Below are 14,885 nucleotides of genomic sequence, written 5' to 3'. Positions count from 1 at the left end.
TAATCCTACAATGAAAACTGCTAAGATGACATAAAGAGCCAAACACAGAAAAATGGAAATGGATGCAACAGTTATGCTTGCAGATCTACACGAAGTTGGTTTGTTGCAGGAAATGCACTCTTTTCCCTCTGAACTATGCTCTTACCCTTTGGCATGTAGTTATGTCCGCTGCCTCCTCCTAAGCTTTTCTTATCTGTTACCATGAAACTGAAACCAAAACAATTTGATTTCTCAACCACAGGTAATAGGACTTCATGGAGCACCCTGACGTCAAGCATTAACACAGAAAAAACCTCACGGTAGCTGGCAGTACAGGGTAATGCATGCAACCCTTTTAAAACACAATCCTACCAAAAATGGCAAATGTTTTACCTTCAGATAACCATCAACTGAATTGTCACTGCATGAGAGCTGAGCTATTGTAGCTGAGCAGTCACTGCACTGGCTTAGGGAGCTTCAGTTCAAATCTGACTCCAAAATCTCAGGTGTGGGACCTCTCTTACTTCAGTTCTGAGGATTCTGTTGTCTCAGCCTCATTCCTGAATGACCTTCTAATCTCACTTGAATCTCTGGACACAACTGAATAGAAGGAATCCTACTACATACTATCAGTTACATCCACAGGATCAGCTGGAGCCTGACAACAGCAGAAACTATGCACACAAAGCTGTAGAAGTTGGTTTTGATGCCATGGAGCCAGTTTACATTTCAATTTTTAGGACAACCATCTCAAAATATTTCCCAGGTAAAAGAGAATGTGATAAAATTGAGACATAGTAAGACAAGATGTAACATTTGCATGAAGAAATAAGAGGAAAAAGATGACAGGAAGAACAGAAGCCACAAGATGAGCTCAGCCCTTGGGCTATGTCTCAATTATATATTTTCTTTATCTTCCCTTTAGCTGATACCTGTAGTTCAGTAGTTCAGTTCCATGCTTTTTTTCTTTAATAGCTATTCTTTTCCTGCTTCTATTTCCCATTTGCTGCAAATTGCCATTATGAATTAGCCTCTCTCCTTCATTTTTCTTGTAAGCTAAGCATCACAAAAGGCTCAGGAGCACATGAGAGCACCTGCACACAACATGCACACAAGCAGTGGGATGTATGAAATTCCCTCACCTCTCAGCAACGTTAAGCTGGAACTTCCGTGCTGTTTAGTTCCACACAGCCCCAAACTAGTTTCTTAAATAGATCCTCACTCATGCATCAAATATCAATTAAAATACACAAAGCTATGAAAGTAGAAGCTGAATTATTTGCTTTTGCTGATACCAAGCACTGACACCTTCAAATCAGCAATGCAGCAGGAGACCTCAGCCATGCAACAGATGCCCATTTCGTTCTCCTCTTTGCTTCAGACATGTTTGTTGTTTTTACTTTACCTTTCAAAAAAAAAAATAAATAAATGAATGCAGCAACTTACCTGGGTTGGAACAAGTACTGGAGGATATGCTAGCTTGTGATGTCTGTACATCCAAAATGAAAAGAGCACAATCACTGCAATTCCCATTATAGGCACCAATGAATAAAGCAAGGTGTTGAATAGAGGTGGCTTCGGTGTGACCGGATTGGAAGTTGCTAAAGAGAATAAAAAACCAAAGAGTACATAACTCATAACTGCTGGAAAAATCTATCATCCCGACCTAAACTTCATGCAATCAGTACAACAGGCTAACAACACTTGATTGAGCAGCATACTCTAATAATCAAACAGCTGTGTACTTGAAAGGCAGCATTTCAGAAGATGTGAAGATAACCCAGATCTCTAAACTCACACGCCAGTGTGCCCAACTGCTCTGTGCTTCTGTGCTTGCTCTATCTACACTGTGTAAGAGATGTTTTTATTTTAAAAGATTGCAAGAATGCCATCACTACACGAGGGAAAAAAAAAGAATCAATACAGAGGTTTCATCTTCAGAATGTAAACAGTAAGGTATCATTAGTAAGTAGTGCTGGCCAGAAATAATCTGCCAACGTACTGAGCCTCTGCTCATTTGCTGAAAGTAAAAATCCTCTAGCTGAAGACTCTTATCTAAGTATCTCAGGGAGAACTCCAGAGGAACTTCTGGGGCAGAACAGAGCAAGGAAGAATGCCCATTACTGCATTAGCAATACCACCAACAAAACTGACAGGAGCATCTCTTGGGTCACCAAAGATCACTTCAATCTCACAGAAGCGTTATTTAATATCACAACTTCCTCTGGCTATGGGTGCACAAGATATCTGCTGTTTTCAATTCACTTATTAGCACTGATAGCCTTCTAACAAAGATTATGAGATTCTTGACCAGAAGAAGATACTCAAGAATAACCCAGAGATCTTCTAGTTGTTGTTCTCTTAGAACAGTTTAAGGGTGGCTACCTGATGTGCTCTGATGTAACTTAGGAAGAAATCCTTCTGAAATTTATAAAGGTTACTGTGTCAGTCAGTTTAAAGAAACACTGCAAACATCTTTTCATGAGGAAGAGCATTCCTAGGCTGGCATGTGCATATGTAGATGATACTGATTACAGCCTAATAAATGCTTACCTGTACAATTAAGGTAAGAGCCAGTATATTAGAGCAGCCTATTATTTCACATTATGTTTTCTTCTCACCTTTAGAAAAGAGCTGAGTGCGTTTTATGAATTTGAATTTATATCTCTTTCTTTTAGTAGCTTTTAAAATTGAAGAAAAAAAATGGTAACTGTCTAGGTTTGTTATATGAATGCACAGAGCTCTCTACCATTTGGGAATCAAAAACCTTCTGGCAGAAAAAACTGACTGTAAAACTTTGAAAGCCTCATCTCCTGAACACACACAATATCAGACATTTCTGAACTCTGCTGTGCAGTTGCTTCATCAGTGTGTTAAGACCAACTTACGCTGTGTGACCTCCATCTCTGGAAAATAGAAGAAGCGTTCATTGCACATGTTGCCTTCACAACAACAGAAGAACACTTCAGGGCTGTCTTTTTTCTCTATGCAATCATTCCTATAAAAGATAATAACAAAAAAACCTCATTAATCTTGTGCTGTCTATTTTGCTGAAAAGAAAACATTTGGTAATACTTAAAACTTCAAGGGAGCTTCAGTGAGTTACCCAGAATAGCTCACTACTCAAATGGCAGTGAGATGTGAGGAAGACTTATTATTTTATATTGCAATAATCAAGTATCAGTAATACTAAACCTGGAAGAGAGCATTTTGCCATTTCTGACACAAAATTCGAGGAGAGCTGGCAGAAGTACTGAAGATCAGTTCAAGATGCTTGTTTACATGTGCAAAACAAACGAGCAAATGGGGAGCACTCATCTCCACTGTTTGCAACCCTGTTCACTGTGAGTTAAGAAGTAGAATTATTTTACTGCATTTTTAGAAAACATTGAGATTCTATGAGTTCTCCTTCACGCATGCATTGCATGTAGGAAAAGGGTTTATTTCAGGCGGAGGCTTAAAAGCAGGCCAGGATTTCTTTTAACTAATGAGCTCAAGCTACTCAAGTAAGGAGGCAAAAACAGGAGTAACGCAGAAGGCAACAACTTGACAGCAGACAGTGAGCATGAAGATCCTGCAGGAGTAGCTGCAGACATTACATACTGCTAGACCTCCGCAAGAGTTCCAGGTCCATCCTCAAAAACCAGGTTATTTTACAGCTCTGGCTATTACAATTACACTGTGCTGAAATGTCCCTAACACATTCATTCTTTGATGTTCTTCATCTGCTGCTTCTCGGAGTTCATCACCCTGTAACTCTGTTTAGTAAACTGCCAGAGATAAGATTTTGCTTAATGGATATTTTAGACAATCACAGCAGCACGCATTCTTTTGACAAGCTACAGTTACTGAGGGCGTAGACAAGCTTTTACTTCAACTGTTCCCCTCCTGCACTTTAGCCCTTCTTCCAGTTTCTTTTCTTAGCTGCAAGGAGGACTTAGTGCTGAATTTTTTCAGACTGTTCAGTGATACAAGTTGCAGCAGTGGGATGCTAATGGTACAGAACCTAATTCTACTTCCAATTTGAGAAATTCTATTTCCATCCTAAAAGTTCAAAATCTAGCAGAAATAAAATCAGACCAAAATGTAAATATTTCCACTTCTTCTGCAAACACACAACTAAGAAGAGGTTAAAAAGAAATCAAAGTGCTTTCCCATCCTGGCTTACTGTTACTACATACTAGTAGCAATAAATAAGGTTTCTTCAGAAATTGTCCTCTGTCTTCCAGCACAGCAGGATTTCAACCATGCTGTGTAAGCAACCTTGCAGATGCTTTGCTTCTTCTCTGAGAAACAAAAAGTCAGGAGTACTGTTCAACTTAGCTTTAAGCTATCAGTTAAAGGAAAAAACATCCCAGCATGGGGAAACTTTATTTGGTAGAAAGCACTACAATGATTCCTTCTACTCATTCAACAAACACAACAGGAAAGCTTTCTAGAATATTGCCAAAAATAATTTCCAAATTCATTTTCATACAGATATTTCACGCTTTTAGTATTTTTAATTATTTCCCTTTCCAAATATCAACTGTTTTGGGTAAATAACAGTCTGTACAGTACTTCGAAGACCTACAGCACTATTTCCTAAAAGATGCAATACTATTTCTTAAAAGAGTCACGACCTTTATTCAGCCAGTAATGAACAAAGCACAAGCCCTGCTGTTAATGCTCACGGGTACTTGCTACACCATCTGTTACACTAAAATGAGTGGAATTTAAAAATACTCAATGTCTCCCAGGACTGCTAGTGAGGTGAGCTTTTTAGCCAACAGGCAAAATGCTTTCAGATTTAAGGAAAGCACAGACACCAAGTATTGACCATCCTGCTCCAAAGACTTCGGAGAGGTGAACCATAAAATTCCAAGTTCTGTTTTCAGTAACTCTATTTGCACTGTTTGACAGTAAGTTGCTAGGAAAAAAAAAAAGTCTATTGGCCTAAATATGTAAAAATTACAAGCTTTAGTACATAGTAACTGAATGAGAGAGGGCAGCACATGCTATTCTGTAAATAACATAAACTTACTCAGGTGAAGTTGGGTCCATACAGTTAAGTAAGGAAAAAATCCCACGTGTTTGGACAAAAGCACAAGTGCAATTATTTGCAGGCTACCATACAAATCTTTTGTCTCAGTTACCAATTGCAGAAGAGAGGTTGTAATAATTACAGACAAGCAATATAGCATAAACTTACAAATAAAGCTTACAAGAAAACTTACCTGTCATAACAGTTGATGTCATCCAGCCAGCAACCTTGTTTCACGATTTCAATTGATCCAGAAATATTCTTCCATGTAGCAAAACAGTGCCGTCTTTTATCTTTATCTCCATAACAGGGTTCAATGCCGCTGCGATTTGTTTTATCTTTCTCCCAATTAGCGTTGTAGTAGATGCACTCCTGTGTTTCTGATCTGCCAAGAATGGCACCTTCAAGGTAAGAAAAGCACACCACGGTTAGCAGCACTCTGAAGAACAAGCTGCACACCAACAGTCAAACCCAGGGCGTACCAACAGATCACACAATGCTTGCATCAGTGCAGCTTCTACCCTTTCCCCTTCGCCCTCTTTGGTTTTTAACCAAAGAAAGCACTGAAAGCTTGCACGCATTCCAAGTCAGTTTTGAAACCTAAACCACAGCCCTTCCGTTAACTCAAATGCCAGCTTGGACACTTTATCAAGATTTGAAGAAACAAAGGACAAGTTATGGCAGTATTTGCCCTGAACAGCAAGAGAACAGGAATCTTAAGATACTGAACATTAGAAGTTGAGTTGGTTTAGCCAAAGAATATTAGCAAGCAGAATTTGCCAAAAAGCTTGTTCCCCCCTCTTATGTTGCTACACTTGCCCAAAAATCTGCTTGTAAATTTTAGAAACCTAAACTCAACTGATCATTTCATGGTTTGGGTGCATCAAAACCACAATGCCAAAGCAGCATCTCTTCAGCCACTCTGATTTACAAAGCACACAATGGCAACTGTGTCCAACAGGTGTAAGGCAATGGCTCCTCGCCTCCCAGGGCACAGTGGATGCCCTGCTGTGGTCCCACCTAGAGAACCAGCTGCAAGATGACAGCCACTGGAGCTTTGCCACATCTCCACAGCCCAGTGCCCAACTTCCCTTGTGCCCAGGGCCAGCCACAAAGGCTGCATGCAGGCTCCAGGCATGAGAGCCAAGCAGTGCTCAGAGGCCAGGGCACTGAGCAGTCCATACTGAACAAGCCGGTGCACTGTATCCAACTAGCAGCCCTGCTACACTGCCTACTTGTTACGTGGTTATTTCTTTCCTGCCATCCCGCTATTCTTAAAAACAAAATTTCCAGCAATGCTGATTTGTCTTTTAAATTGCTAGCATAAATGATCCATCAATGCCTACCAATAGCCAACACAAAAATCAACCTGCATTATCAGAATGAAGCACTTTGTTTGGAGCTAACTTGAGAGTTGTGATGTGATGGAAGTATCGATCTGGATTCTGCAAATCTGGGCTGTTAGGACCATTCCTCAAACCCAGATAGCAGAGCTCACAGTTCTCAGTTTCAAGAACATTTCCAGTGGATACTGTGAGGAATGGTTTGCACGCATCCAAGAGTGTGATGCACTTAGCAGAGGGAAAGAACACCTGGCTTTTCCTTCTGTTTTTGTCTTGCAAACACTGCCAAGAAGGTGTCATCAATCTTCATCCAAGCTTCATCATTTAATATATTAAAAAAGCATGGAAAAACAGAAGGATATAGAAGAAAACTAGGATTGGTCGGAAGTAAGACAAGGCACGTTCAGTCTGCCTGCGCACCAAGCCGATGGATTGAAGACAGTACTGAAGGTGAGATGTTAACAAGAAAATGTTTTCAGTAACAGTGCCAGTCAGGCTCCCACCTATTTCTTTGTATCACTCAGTACCTAACATATCTTTACGATCTGGATACACTAATCATGCTGTATTCATAGCCATGCTCCTTTCCCCTGTACTAGCAGATCCCGTACAGCCATCAGCAGGGCAGCTCTAGCCCTGACCTGTGGGACCAAACCCTTGGCTTCCAGGCACTCAGCAGCACCCCAAGGGGTGGGGGTGGCCGGCACACTGCTGGAGGCACCCATCGAGCTAGCAGGAATGGAAATGTGAGCGAGCACAGCCTGCTGTACGGGCACCAAAAGACCCCATCTCCCAGGGCAGCAGCGACTGCTTCCTGCTGAGCTGCAGCAGCACCCTCAGAACACAGCAGTGGGCATCAGAGCAGGCTGACAATGTTGGCCACTCTGCATTGCCACTTCCAGAAACTTTTGACTTTGACGCATTCCCAAAATAGGCAGAGGATGCTGCTCATGCTTCTTGGGAAAGAGCCTGGATGTTCAACGGGAGAGACGCGCTAGCCAGCTGGTAACACTGTGAGATGCAGCATGTTAACTATTACATTCTTTGTGTTGCAATGGCCTGACCTTTACAACTCCCAGCTATGGCAAGAAACAGATGAGGCAACAGATTGAACAATTTGGTTCTGTCAGTGCAATAAAGCAGAAGTCCTGGATGTATCTCATACGTGCCATTCCTTTTCTCCTGTTGCCAAGCCTTGCTTTGAAGGACCGCGGACAAGCTGAATTTGTGAAATTCTGAAACTACAATAAAATGAACTTTGCACAAATAGTTTTCTTACACACATCTTGTCTACACTCGGGTTTTCCTATTCGTCAATGCTGTGCATCAGCTCCATCTAACTGGGCTGTTGGCAAAGCTCTGCTTTAGGGGCCCTGGAGCTGACCGGAGCACCTAGCTGTGATAATGCCTTCTCTGGTGGCTGCGAGGCCATTTGGGATAGCTCTGGGCAGGCTGAAGTGACGTGCGGATGTACCAGGACAGTCCTGACGCAGCTTTCACAGTAGAGAAGCGGGACCAAGGTGAAAGCAAGGAGAGAGGAAACAGGGACATTGCACAAGGAAGCAGCCCTGAGCCTACTGCACAAAGAAAGCATCAGCCTGCAACCAGGCAGCCCCTTCCCAAAACTGGTGGGGGAATGCGGCAGCTGGAGCTCACAACAAACACACTTCTATTTGGGTTCCACTTTAGGCAGAAAATGCCTCTAATGAAACTCCTATTACCATTCTGAGTGCTGAACAATTGTTTTCTCCAGAAACTGTCAGGTCCTTGGGAAACCTATTACTGAATCTCAAAATGCAAAACACTGCTGTTGAAAGGAGCCACGAGCAGAGCTCCAGGATAATCTTAAGAACTCATGCTCTTATGAACTGAAGGTCTGAAAGCTTGTGAGAAGAAAACATGTTAAAAAAAAAAAAAAAGGCAAGAATACACAGGTATATAACACAGTTTGGTTTCAGCATGTTAGCACAGATAACATTTAATCTATTCTGTGACACTGCAGGTTGCGTGCTGCTGTATCGCTAGGCATCTGTGTTCAAATGACAGCTGCAGTAGGAAAAAGAACCAACATATGCTAGTGAACTTCTGAACTGCTGTTAATACAGGATGCACTGTAATTGTCAGCAGAACAGAAAACAACTTTATCAGAGTTGTTAGGAGCAGTCTGGAAAACCTCACCTTTGTAGGGATTTAAAGGACTGGCTTCCATTTTTTTTTTTTAAGCAGGACCACATGAATTTCTGGGAAAAAAAAAATCTTGCCTGTTTGTGCTCTTTTTCCATCCAGCATTTCTCTGAGATGCACTTACTTAGGCCCAAGATGCAAAAGAAGTGAAATATGGAAGAGGATCCCATCTGTCTTTCCCAGCTGTACAACCTACCCCAACAAGTCCATCACACTTCAGGGGTGCTTGATGCTACTACAAACACAAGGACAGAAATGGTAAGGGTTTAGAGGCAGGAATGCTCATAGGATAGGCAAGGACTTTCTTGGGGCTGTTCACTAGAAAATCTGCTATATGAAAAATGATAGGGTTAAGCTTGTTCTGGTACCATTCTACTTACTGCAGGAGGGTTATTTACGCTGTGTGATATTTGGGGTGCATCTGAACTCAGTGCGGGCAGGGAGATCCACAATTCTTAAGGAACGAATGTATTAGTACGTTGGATCAGCAGGGGCACCACATTACAATTCATTACAATATGTGAATCATAACACTGTTCTAGGCAAGTAAAAAGAAAGTCAGAAAATGTAGTATAGCTACAGATAGCACCTGAAAAGCTTCACTTACAGCACAGATACCTTTTTCAAGTCCTTATCCACATACATTATTCTAGTTGTTTCCACAGTGATCTCACATACACCCTCTAGACCCACAGATATATCTGGGAACAGACTCCAAAAATACACAACAAAGGGGCAACTTTGATGTTTCCACAACCAGGAAGCAAGTTTTTATCTTTCTATATTTTTTTCTGATAACACCCAAGGGAATGTTTCTCAAAGGAAAAATAAAGAGTTTATTTTTAATCTAATAAAGCAAACTGAGTTATAACACAAAGGATCTGCTCTATCCTCTTTATGCATGATAAGATCCCTCAAAACATATTTTGTTGAGCTTTGGACAAGTGTTAGTCCTATTATCGCTGTTCTCAATGCTTTCAGGTCAGACAAGGACTGTAATTCCTCTAAACTGTGCCAAAGTACATTCATTAAATCCATACATGGCAGCAATTAACCTAAGCAGTGCAAGAATCAGGCAAAAGATAAACAAGTCAGTAAAGCAACAAATCACCTGACCTGCTGCCTTACAGAGGAGATGTTGTATCTTCTCAGATTAGAATTTCTCCTCAACCTTCTCCTTTTTAGCACAGTCTACCAAATCAGCATTGCAGACAATCAGAAGGTTACTGGGGAAGAATGCAGAGATACCACTGAAGTGCTCCATCCAAAGAGCTTTCAAGAGCCTTACTAAAGGATCTGAGGGCTCAATTCTTTTCCTAGGACAAAACTTAGGAATAAAATAATGACGTCGCAACTGAGGATTTACAGATACTAGCACAGAAGACAATTCTTATTAAGTTAGCTGCCATAATCACTCTGGATTATTTTATACTTTATATTAAAGAAGTAGAAGTTTGCAAAAGACGTATTAATAGTGAGTGTGAATGCAGGCTCCACTACAGCTTCTGGAGCGAGGCAGCTCAACACTTGAATCAATGGAGAGCTTCTACAAGAGCAGCACAAAGTAGTGGTGCTTCTTACTTCAGGAACAAAGGGCTGGCACCACGCATGGTGCTCCATTTCTCTCCTCACTGGCACGGATGCAAAGGCTGCAGCTCTGGTGCTGGAGGTGCAGCCGGCCCACTCAGCAGCATTGCTCTGCCATGAAGCAGTCGGTGCACGATGCCTCAGCACGAGGTGAGTTGCAGCAGAACCACGTGCTGCAGGAAGGCTGCATGGCTCCAGCATGTCATCATTTCTCTGCAGGGTGCAAGCAATGGGCCAAAACACCCTGGCATCTTGCTTTCATTAACACTTATATTTTGCAGTTAAGTTCCACTCAACATTTCAAGGCACAGCAATGATACTGTTCCAGTAAGAAAGATTTGGCGGACTTAAGTATCGTGCAAAGCATACCAACTTTTGAATAGAAACACCACTTCAGGCTACCCAGCGAGCACTATGGTGAGTACTACTGAAGACATGTAACGAGGCAAAATTAGATACAGTCACATGAAAGAACTAAAAGCTTGGAGTCCAAAGAAGAGATGACCTTAAAACACACTGAACATGTGAGTGAGAAGAAATGCTTTACTTGCCAGGCATCAGTATGCAAAAGTGGCCACTTGACCTTTCAAGTTCAAGCCTCAGTGACTAGCCACCTTGAAGAAGCTCTGCAGCCACAGCTGTGCACTCACCCTGCTGACTTCTCCCAGAGAACCTTTTGGAGAGCCTATTAACCTTCCAGTTAATTTAAACAAAGAGCTATGGTTTTCAGAGACCTGAGATGTTAGAAAGGCGGCAGAACTAATGGAATGCCTAAGGAGGGAAGCTACAGTTCAAGGAAAAAGACCCACATGAAGGTGAGGAATCTTGGACCTGGATTGCCGGTTTGAGGAGCCCACATCGGAAGTAAAGGCTCCGTGGGAGTGGTTAAGAAAGATGGGATTAAAGAATGGCAATTGTGATAACACAAAGCACTCATATTGGCGACTGCCGGGGTACAACAGCAGTATCTGAAGCTCTCTGAACTCTTAATGGAGAAACAAAAAAGCCGACAATACTTTTGCAGTATGCTTCCCTCCCAGTGGCCCCTCCCTTCCACTTGAAGAGGAAAAAAGAAAGCTTGTGGCGTCCTGCTCAGGCAGCATCAGCATTGCTTAGGGAGAACTTGTGCCAGCAACGGCCATTGGAGAGAACCAACTGATATCTATGGCACCAACCAGCTTTGCCCAAAACGAAGGTTGCCAACCTCTGTGAATCTCCAGAAATTTCAAGCACAGAGAAGTGCTATTTTTCACGCTTCTTGACTTCAAGGGAGCACAGTAAAACACAGGCTGATGTTTTCAAGTTCAAACACACCACTCCTGTGACTGCAAAGGTGCGAGCAGCACAAAACAGAGAAGTCCTCTCATCTATTGTCTAACAATTTTGTAAGGGAAAAAAGGTTGACAGATTCTATAAGCAGCTTGGTTTTTCAAAGTACAGCTTTGGGACTACGCTCACCTCATCCAGACATTAACTTTTTTCTCCCTCTGAACAACACAAAGGTTATTATAAGCTGATAAAAATGTACCCCCAAAAAACGACGTTGGGCACAGCACTCACAGAAGTTCAAATTCAACAAGATTCAGAGGCTGAAGAACACCAAGGAGGGGCAGATCAGGCATCAACACAGAAACACACAGAGAAGGTTTCCTTTTGGGATTACCCTCCTCTCCTTGGCACAAACCCTGAAGCAGACATGCACACGATAAGTCACTAGAAAATAATCACTCACAGTAGCTGACCTCAAAGGAAAAGCTGTTTTGGCTCAGCCAAGATTTAAAAAGGAAGTGAGAAAAAGGAACAAACCACAGATAAAAGGGGCAAGGCTTGGCTTATGGGGTTCCTTCCCACTGCTCCTCCCAAAATACAGGCACTTGGTACTGCATGCAGGTTTGAATGTAGAAACATAATTCAAATAAAATGTTTGGTAGTATTTGAGACTAAAGAAGCCCCAACCTGGGGCTCTGCTGTGTCCTGTTTGGTGGCACCATCTATGAGTACCTGGCTGAGCTCAGATGAGGCAGCTATGGATGCTTTCCCATGGGGGTACAAGCTTGTCAGCCATTTCCACACAGAGCCTTACAATGCTGCTGCTTGAATTAAAAAACAAAGCACTTTGCAGGCACCCTGCTCCTAGATAGAAGCCTAAACAGACCATGTAAGGACACCAGACCTCAAACAGGAAGGTATGACTGGCTCTGAAAGATGATTATCACGCTGTTGCTGGTAACCAGCAGAATTTCCATTTGAAGGCCTGACTGGGAGTTTCCCAGACACGTCCTCAGATACCTGTCCACACAGCCTGGTACTTGGAGCCTCACAGCAAGGGGAAGCCTACAGCCTTGCTGCTGCTAAGGGCAGTCCCCAGGGGGGCCCTGCTGTGCTGTATGGGGCTGCCTCTCCTCTTGCATTCATCCAATGCACCAGGCTCTCTTGGTTTTTCTTCTTACCCTTCCCTACCGTGCTGGATTTTCCAGAGATAAACTAGGGGCTGGAGAAGATTCTGCTAACTATGAAGGAAAAAAAATCATCTTCAATTACATGCTATCTTGACAGCTGAGGGATATAAATGACTTTCCTCCTTCTCTACAGACTGCACAAAACAATCTGAATTTTTCATGCAGCAAGAGGGAACCAGCCTGCCTGATGGCTTTATTCTGCTTCCCACCCCAGTGGCACCCAGCTGTGAATCACTACAGTGCTGCTCATCAGAATGGTCCTTTGTCCAGGCTGGGATCTGTGAAAGCTCTTCTCTTCCACGTCCTTTCCTGCACTGTTTCACACACCCTCCAGAATCACGTTGAATACGACCAACGTTTCACTGGTGTATCATGAGATGAGAAGACTCTCCTCTTCCACACAAGGAGAATCCCTTCTACTTCTGCAAAAATGTCAACAGAAGATCAGAATTCAGTTACAAATATGATACCTTTTCCCTTCTGAATCAGTATCAATGCGAACTGTATCAACAGTTGTTTATGCAAAGAAAACAGAATTGCACAGTGAGTCAAACAAAAGCAGTATGATGTCTATGAGGCAAGCGTCCACCTTTACATCTGATGTTTCACACAGCTGATGCTACAAGTTCTTCTTGTCTTTTCATTTTTGCTCTCCTTTTCACTTCAGCACTCAGTGTAACAGCAGGCCTGTCCCAGTTCATCCTTCCTGAGGAGGTTGGCCAGAATTGCATCAGTACTTGAGATTAAGCATTCTCAAAGACTTGCATGGGATCGATATTGTTTTTTCCTTTGTTACTCCTTCAGAAGCATTCTAAGACTGCACACATCACAGCCACATCACATTAGCAGCTCACAGTATCTGCTCTAACACAAGGCAGTACATTTCTAAGTTGCAGTGCAACCAACAAAGCAGATTCTGCAGCACAGCCTCACAAACAGCTGAACTGGCACAAACGAGTGGAAGTAATTCCCTCCTTCAGCCACTAAACTTACATAAATGTCAAACTGCAACATTGCCCATCTGAGTAAAGACCTATCATCATAAAAACGTTCAGATGCTTTTGACTGCTGAACTTTCAACCTAAAGCAAAAAAACAACTGCCTGACCTCAAACCCTGCTGTATCCATGTCTACTGTCTAGCCTTATACTATATAAGTAAGGCATGATAGGCATGCATCCTTCTTGCTTCCGAGCTCCTATGCGTGCTCTGTATCCAAGCCACAGGTACAGGCTCTGAGCACCACACACCAGAGCCCTGAAGTATCTTAATTACTTTGAACCCCCAACATTTCCTTCCCATGCCCTAAAGATACTAGATTAACTAACAGTGGGAACCAACAAGATTTTACTACAGATCATTATGTCCATTTTTGTGTAGAATTAACGCTGATAAGACTGACTGAAAAGCTGTCAAACATTTAGGTATTGGAGGTTCACAGCAAGATAAAAGAGATAGAACAACAAAGCCATTTCCTAACATATCCCAGCATCAGGCAAGTCTCTGCATTGTTTGTGTATTCCCATGAAGCAGATTTTTCTATCCACTGTTTTTTTTGTTGTTTTTTTTTTTTTTTTGCATTATAACTAATTACGAATATGTTTACAAGAATAAGCCTATAAATGAAGTATTCCAAAACCAACATCAGGACACTAAGCACTAAAACGTAACCAATTCAACTGTTTTGTTTCTGCCTGGAAAGCTTTAAGAATAACCAGCTGGGGTGGGAACGATTTCAGACCAGCTCCTTGAAAGCTGTGCTGCTGCTCCCAGCACAGCCCTGCAAGCAGTGACTTCAGGAATATGCTGCTCATGGGGCAAACTGCACATCTCTGGTCATAACCACAGTTAGATGCAGCGACTGCTGCAACAGCTGTCTTAAGTGTATCAGCTGATTTGGCATGAGAGCCAAAGCAAAACAAATGTAACCCAGGATAGAGGCTTCTAGTTTCCTTACCTGCCCACAAACACAATCTACATTTTCATGTCCACTGCTTTTCTCATGGAAAAAAAGCAAACAAACAAACAGCAACTTTTCCTAATGGTGTTTGATGATGGTCAGTAAGAAGCAAGGCAGAGACAGAGATGTGAGAGCCATCAGGACTCAACGGTAGTTAAGGGCAAATACATGCTACAAAATGTAATGTATACTAAAAGGTACTGAAAACATGCTTGCAAGGTTTTAACAACCTCACCATTTCAGCACTGAGCCATCAAATTACATTCTCATTTAGACCCATGCATGGATGCTCAGTAGAACTGAAGTCCCCAGGAGCACTGCAGACTGCATGTCTGCAATAAAACTGCTCAA

The 14,885-nt window shown here is 42.3% G+C and overlaps 1 protein-coding gene across 1 annotated transcript in view; it reads right to left on the bottom strand.

The window, feature by feature from the left end:
* The window catches only part of ACVR2A (activin A receptor type 2A), a 55,228-nt gene that overhangs the window by 20,159 nt on the left and 20,184 nt on the right, over positions 1-14,885 (bottom strand). The window contains exons 2-4 of the mRNA XM_042827452.1: positions 5,196-5,403; positions 2,868-2,977; positions 1,426-1,580 (exon numbers count right to left, since the gene is read on the bottom strand). Of these exons, the coding sequence (XP_042683386.1) occupies positions 1,426-1,580; positions 2,868-2,977; positions 5,196-5,403 (473 nt within the window). The remainder of the gene's footprint in view (positions 1-1,425; positions 1,581-2,867; positions 2,978-5,195; positions 5,404-14,885) is intronic.

The sequence above is a fragment of the Centrocercus urophasianus genome, unplaced genomic scaffold (assembly GCF_019232065.1).
Source record: "Centrocercus urophasianus isolate 14NV4802_14NV808 unplaced genomic scaffold, USGS_Curo_1.0 seq_28, whole genome shotgun sequence".
Taxonomy (NCBI): Eukaryota; Metazoa; Chordata; class Aves; order Galliformes; family Phasianidae; genus Centrocercus; species Centrocercus urophasianus.
The sequence above is the reverse complement of the archived record's forward strand: the minus strand, read 5'-3'. Positions and strand labels throughout refer to the sequence as shown.